Consider the following 7,546-nt stretch of genomic DNA (forward strand, 5'->3'; position numbering starts at 1 on the left):
CTCAGGGCCAGGTTCAGATGTGCAGGGAGCATTCTTCAGCATACTTTGAGAGCCCTCCAAGTTTGCAGAAAAGCATTAAAAAACCACAAAATGGAGAAAGACAAATTCCCTCATCCAAAATAAGTAAACATTGTCTGCACTTGCACAAACATTGGGATGGAGCATCCCTTTCTGTGGGGTGGGAAGAAGAGGAGGAGCTGCAACTACCACCTAAGCCAGGCAGGTGAAAGAAAAAGAGAGAGCCGGAGTTGCCATAGCATGTACCAGGCAGGTGAGAGGAGGGCACAACTGGAGTTACAACCACATGTGCCAGGCAGACAAGTACAGGGGAGGAACAAGGGAGAGACACTTGCATACGTGTGAGGCAGATAAAGGTGGCAATGCAATGATCGGAGCCAACTGTGGGAGCCAATTGATGGCAGCTTTGTAAGTGTGTGGGCTGGGCATTGGGCAACCTGGTGAGAAACAAAAGGAATGGGATTCATCCCCCACAAAGTCCCCAACTGTGTGTGTGCATCCATAACTTCTATGTTTCGAAACTGAAAAGCTATTTATGGTGTAGAAAAATAAGAAAACCTTGGAGGGAATTAGTTGATTAACTGTTAGGACACAATAATTCAGGCAGCTGGATCTGAGTATTTGCTTAGAGTGGTAGTTGGTTAGTACTCATCCTGTGAAAATTTTACCCTAACACTAAAGGTTTTGCATATGATGTCACTGTCACATGGCTTTTACTGTCATGCTCAAGTTTACTGGGCACTCTAAAATTAGTTGCCCCATAAATTGTCCAGTGTGTGTTTTTCTATTTTACTAATTCTCTGTGTAAAAGGTCACTTAACTTGAGCAATTAGTGTGTGTCACTGGACTGAGTCCTTACTGTACAAAAGAAATTAGTATGATCTTTTTTTTTTTAAGAACAGAAGGCTGGAGGGCAGATTTGAATTGTGCATGGAGTTGCCCATGAAGGCACACATGTTCTTTTCCCTCTCTTTATATAAGCACATACACGCTGACATGGTGTGATAAGAAACTGAAGTATATCATTATGTAAACAGCAAATCCAGTTAGTTTCTAGGATATGTCAGCTCTTTGTGCAGGAGCAGTTCTTTAAGCAAAAGAATACATAGAAAACAGCAGAAGAAAATTGGTTGTATCCTATTATTCTATTATCCTATCCCCTGAAAATAAGACATAGTAGAGGTTTTGCTGAAGTCCTAAATATAAAGCATCCCCCGAAAGTAAGACGTAGCAAAGTTTTTGTTTGGAAGCATGCCTGTCGACCAGACCATGCAGCTGTGGAGCAAAAAAATAAGACATCCCCTGAAAATAAGACATAGCACATTTTTTTGAGCAAAAATTAATATAAGACACTGTTTTATTTTCGGGAAAACACGGTAGCCTATGCTGTCCTTACAACTGACAGAGGATATTGTGTGCCATAAACAAACTGTGAATATGCTTCTAGTTATGGTTTACTGCAATAGAAATAAAAATAGTGGTCAAGTTCATGGAGCACATTTGGTAGCAAAATTATATAACATTTAAACATTTTTCAAATATTTTATTTATTTTTAAAATTTGGATCTTTAACTTACTCTCGGTGGCAGCTGCTTTTATAGGTTATGTTTTAAGGGAAAGGAATAAATGTTTTACTAAAAGTAAATGCATGTTGAGGGCAATACACAAAGATGTGCATTCACTGGTTCCAGGAAGCTAATGACTGGCCAGATGTACACATCTTTTAAAAGCATATATTTTTTTCTCTTGTAATGCTTTAAGTTGCCCTGGTAACATTAACTAACTTTCTACCAATTTCTTCTTCTAGGAATTGTTGAGGAATATCAGTTGCCTTATCATGACGTTGTCCCTTCAGACCCCTCAATAGAAGATATGAAAAAAGTAGTCTGTGAACAAAATCTTAGACCAAATATCCCAAATCAGTGGCAAAGCTGTGAGGTAAAACTTCATTGTATTTGTCTGTTATTAAGTTAGATCTGAATATATCATGAAACTCAGCATTTTCATTTGGTCTTAAGTACTGCGACAAGCCAGCACGGGTATTATTTTCCTCATAATTATTTCCTCATAATACAAAAATTATCTCCTTTGAGTGCATTTCTAGTGACAGAAAGTCCCCCCTCCACAAAGAGAACCATAATTTTTCCATTGCACTCTATCAAACAAAACATTTGATTGACTTCTGTGGTGAGAAGGGAGGGGGGGAGTAATGGCAGTGCACCAACCACAAAGGGACAATGCAAGTTGCCTTTTCCCAAGCTCTCCAGATTCCCAGTCATCCCTTCCCCAATGTGCCAGAGAAGCCCTAGAGTTTAACGTTGGTAAAAACACCAACTTGTCCCCCCAATGTAGATGATCAACATACAGTCATGCCATCCACTCCCCACCACCCTTGCATTTGGGGGGGGGGGGTGTCACACTATCCCTGGAAAAATGGAGCAATGAGTGCAAAGGGAGCATTGAATGTATGTCAAGATCAAGCACTGATTTATAGCTTTAAAAGGGGCTTGGACAGATTTATGGAGGAGAAGTCGATCTATGGCTACCAATCTTGATCCTCCTTGATCTCAGATTGCAAATGCCTTAGCAGACCAGGTGCTCAGGAGCAGCAGCATCAGAAGGCCATTGCTTTCACATCCTGCATGTGAGTTCCCAAAGGCACCTGGTGGGCCACTCCGAGTAGCAGAGTGCTGGACTAGATGGACTCTGGTCTGATCCAGCAGGCTCTTTCTTATGTTCTTATGATGTGAATTATTACACTGAGATATTGATATATTAGTATAAGATCTATCTGTATACTATCTGTAGATGTGACTGTCCAGCTGACCATGAGGGGGGAGCAGGGTTAGGATTAGGGTTAGGGGGTGTAAAGCAATCTGGCAGCATGAAGAAAGCGAGAAGGAGCTGGCAACAGGGAGGGGGCCAAGGGGAAAGACGTGGATGGCAGTTCGAGGGAGTGGGAAGGATGAAGCTAGGTAGGCTGGCCATAGGCAGAGGAAAAATGCATGGGGCAGAGCTATGCACACTGGCAAATCTGCCCCTCTCTGGCTGTGAAGGAGATTAAAGTCGCTTTGCAAGCGGTGTTGCTTGCTAAGGGGAGAATGGAGAGTTTTGAAAGTGGTGCTCGGAAAAATATTTTGCCATGACAGCTATTTGCTCCTGGTGCGTGGCAGAGACCTTGTGCATAATGGGCATCTGATCTAACCTTAAGTCCTAGAATGACCTGGGTGAAGAAGAGAGATTTGAGATGTTCAGTATATAAAATGTTTTGTTTAAAGATCACCCAAAGCAGAATGTAACTGAAAAACTGTAAAAAAAAAACCATTTTTAATTGCTATTTATAACAAACTGTCCAAAGTGGTAGGCAACATTTGCTTCAGGATTGCCTGTTTTAAAACATTTGGTTGCCTATTGAAATTTGTGGCACTGTAAAGAAAAGGCACCGGAATGTTCTCTCATGTTGGTTTTCTTTTTCTGAAGGCACTCAGAGTAATGGGCCGAATTATGCGGGAATGTTGGTATGCCAATGGGGCAGCTCGCCTGACGGCACTTCGCATTAAGAAGACCATTTCTCAACTCTGTGCACAAAAAGATCCCAAAGCTTAAGTTTGCACGTGCTTCAAGAAAGAAGAAGAATGTGAATCACTTTGCATTTTATTTTTGCATTGTTTTAACTATGCTCTACCTCACTGTTGCAGAGTTTTTAGTACATTGTATAGGTACTTACCCCTAAAAAAGCTTCACTGGATGTTCAAAGCCATGGTTAATTTTAGGTTTGTGGTTTGATGGTGCCACCTGTCCTGGCAACCCACAGAAATGCCCTTTTATGCAGCATAAACCCACCTGGGAAATGCCCTATTGCAGCATAGACTCACCTGGGAACTGAGTATTGTGTAAAAATCAGGTCATTGCAATGGGGTGCTTTTGTGGGCTGATATTGCAATGGGGTCACTGCAAGGCTTTTGTGGGCTGATTTCCATGAGACACATATTGCAGTGTATGAGATCTCAGGGACTCTGAAACCAACCTGTGAAATGTCACAGTGATATGTTACTTACATGTTCTCCTCTTTTCCCACACGTGTTGTTCTTGCTACAGGTCTGAGCTGTGGTGCAGTGCAGAAGGAGACCCAGCCTCTCTCCTGCCCCTTTACCCTGTTACCTTGAACAGAAAGGACCCAGGGAAGGAACTATTTCATCCTATGCACAAGAACACATTGGACATGTGCTGTAAATAACTCCTCCCTGGACTGTTTTTGTTTAAAATAATAGCACGCCTGAGGAAGGGGGAGACCTGGAGCACTTTCTGTACCATGCCATACTCCTGATCCGCAGCAGAAACAGCATGCACGTTAAAAGAGGTGAACAAGTTAATAATGCATGACTGCCACGCTGAGTTTACAGCTTGGGTCTGGGGTCCTCACGTCAAAATGATCTCCAAGCTACAAACACACAGTAAATAATAGAAGAAACAATGATGGTAGTCCAATACCATCGTTCATAAGCTTGGTATTGTAGGAACAACCGAATATTAAGTATCTTTTGTTCACTAAGATTGGGTTCCTGCCTAGCCTACAGTTTTGGTCCCTTTCTTATGTATCGCAAGACTTCTTGCTCATCTAAAAATCTGTGCCTGACTCACAAGACCTCACAAGATGGGATGTCCTTAGAAGATCTTATCTGGCCGCAGGCTAGGGGCCTGTATTGAAAGGTTTCCACAGGATTTGAATAATGATGCCCAACCAGAAGGACACTGTGATGTCTGTGTTCTCCCTGGACTGCTGAAAGGACTCTGAATGTTTGTGAGACCTTCTCTGGAACAGTAAATCTCAATTGGCTGCTATCATGGAGGGCAGGTATCCCTTCTGCCGGAAACCAGAATGTGCTTTAGTATATCTGTTCTAAAATATATTCGGATTTTATGACTGTAGAAAATGTGTGCAAAGTGAAACAAGCACGCAATCATGGTCAAAAAAAAAAGAGAAAGATACTGCAGATTTTTCTGCAGAACTTAAAATACTGCAGATTTTTCTGCAGAACTTGGTAGCGTCACCAGTGTGTATATAACTAATCTTTGATTTATTAACCAAGAGAGAGATTTGACTGAACTTGCATACTGTGAAACTGAAGATCTCGTTTTATTATTTGTTGACCTTAAAGGCAGCCATTTATGTAAAGCTTCATGTGCAAACTTATAATTCAGTGTTGGAAAGATCATTTGTCACTTACCACCTCTTCTAGATTTCCAATCCCTGAATTCCAAAATCTTAGTTTGGGACCAGTGTTAATGGGATAAGCTTACACGTGAATAGATGTTGAGGACTGCATTAAGCCATACGTCACACACAACCATGTTAGACTGGGTTTTCTGCGAAGTGGTGCCATATGCTTGAGGTTTCATCATGTTCATGGCAGATTTCTCCTGTAATATTCCAGCTGTGACACATGTTGTGTCCTGCTTGTATCATGTTCATGTTATTCCAATTTGTATGGGATCATACTACAGGAGCAGCTCCATACAGATGTGGCTTCATATGAAGGGAATTCTAAAACAAAGCCCTTCTAATCCTACATCAAACAATTTGATGAGTGGCAAATAATGTAGGAGATCAGCATGGTGTGGTGGTTAAGAGTGGCACGCTCTGATCTGGATAACTAGATTCTATTCTCCACTTCTCCACAGGAATGAAACCTGCAGGGTGAACTTGGCCAGTCACAATTCTGCCAGAAGTCTCAGAAACCACAGCTGCCCTGAAAATCCTATGGGGGTTTTACAGCTGTGACTTGATGGCACTTTACACACACACACACAAATAGTGTAGACAACAGTTGTTACTGTTTATTTGAGTGTGAGGATACATTCCATTCATTTAGGACATCTCAATCTGACTTTTTTTGGGAATCCCACTTACCTAGTCTTCTGTCAGCCCCATCCAAAGGGACGGGGGGATCCACCGGTGGGAGTGGCTGTGCCAGTGGATTCTCTCTCCCTGGGGCCCTTGCCCTGGTGGAGGGAAGAATCTGCTGGCGGGGAGCCACCGTGGCCCTCCACAGTGGTGGAACATGACACTGGATGCTGTGCCGGCGCCCCTGCTGCTGGTGTTGTGGAGATGTGCCTGGAAAGGAGCCAACATTAATCAGCTTCCTTCCAGCCATTGCCCCTATTGCGTTAGTTGCAAGGGTTTCAAACTTACGCCACTGAAAATGTGGTCTAAGCCAAAGGGAGGCTTCCCAGTGGTGGGGAGGCTTTTTGTTTTTGTATTTTATGCCACCCCAGGCTGCCAGGATGACTCTTTGAGGCGGCATGGCCGTGGCAGCCAGGCGGCTGGCCCATTTGATGGGGCTGTGGTGGGTTCTGGCAGTTTTAAATAGATATCTCATAGGAAACTGTGGTGATCAAATGCAGCATGGCAGCAAACAGAGGAAGGGAGCCTTCAGTGTTCCACTCTCGGAATTTTCTCAGTCCTTTGCCAAAACTGCAAATAGGTCAGTGTTCAAATAGAACTGCTAATTACTTGTTACAAAGAAAAAAGCTAAAAGAGGAACATGGCAGTTTTTAAAACAAGAAACTGAGTGGTTAAAACTACTTTTAAATTTATGAATTGAAATATTCTAAATGTTTCTGCTTGGGGAGGGTTTTCCTAATTTGTAAAACTGCTCTTTTTAGAAATCTCAGCCTCTCTTGAAAGAGATGGGGGTGTCTATAGAGTCATCTATTTTGGGATCCAAAACATTTTCTTTTTAAAAATAAACTTTTTTTTTGTAGAAGGAAGCAAACCAGTCATTGCATATAGTTAAAAAAGTAACTTCAATAAAACTCATGACTTTTAGCTTGAATTGAGCTACATTTTTAAAGCACAGTGAATATAGACAGCAAGAGTCTCACATAAGTGTGCAGTTGCCAGGTAAACTAATGAATGTGTGTTGTGCCAATGGAAGAATAAAATCATGAATTTGTTGATGTGTTAGCTCTGTGGTGATCTTTTGCAATTGGACATCCTGTGGCCAAGCCAGCTGCAAATGATTGCTGCCAATACCACAGTATCCAACAATGTATCGGTGCTGCTTCACTGTTTTCCTTGTTTCGTTTTAGCTTTTGACATAGTGTTTCTAATTTACCCCTTTGAGTCCCATCACATGGTATTTGTGATGGCTTGTGACTGATCACCTTTTAACTTTGTAACGTTCAAACTATGGGTTACACGGGGACTTCTGTCATTAGAGGTTTTTTGCTTCTAAATAACAACTATGTGCAGCCCAATTTGTCCTGGAGGAAGGAAAATTAGCTTTTCCACCAACCTAGTATGATGCCATGAAACCACTGTTTTCCACATTGGGGCATAGGTACAGGCCCTGTGGATGAATAGACCTGTGCAGGTTGTTCCAAAATGGCCTAAGCTTCGACTATGGACTATCTTATTGTTTCCCGGCCAATCTGGGTTGTGGAGGTATTCCAGAATGGTATCGGAGGGAAAGATGTATAGAACATTGACCTCCAAAAGGTGGATAGAGGTGATCAACCTTCTATA

General features: G+C 42.1%; 1 protein-coding gene across 1 annotated transcript in view; it reads left to right on the plus strand.

The window, feature by feature from the left end:
• ACVR1C (activin A receptor type 1C) overlaps positions 1-4,930 on the plus strand; it is a 53,794-nt gene extending 48,864 nt beyond the window's left edge. The window contains exons 8-9 of the mRNA XM_048486764.1: positions 1,826-1,956; positions 3,499-4,930. Coding sequence (XP_048342721.1) covers positions 1,826-1,956; positions 3,499-3,624 — 257 coding nt within the window. The 3' untranslated portion in view covers positions 3,625-4,930. The remainder of the gene's footprint in view (positions 1-1,825; positions 1,957-3,498) is intronic.
• Positions 4,931-7,546: the final 2,616 nt, after the last annotated feature.

Source organism: Sphaerodactylus townsendi, linkage group LG02 (genome assembly GCF_021028975.2).
Source record: "Sphaerodactylus townsendi isolate TG3544 linkage group LG02, MPM_Stown_v2.3, whole genome shotgun sequence".
Lineage (NCBI taxonomy): Eukaryota > Metazoa > Chordata > Lepidosauria > Squamata > Sphaerodactylidae > Sphaerodactylus > Sphaerodactylus townsendi.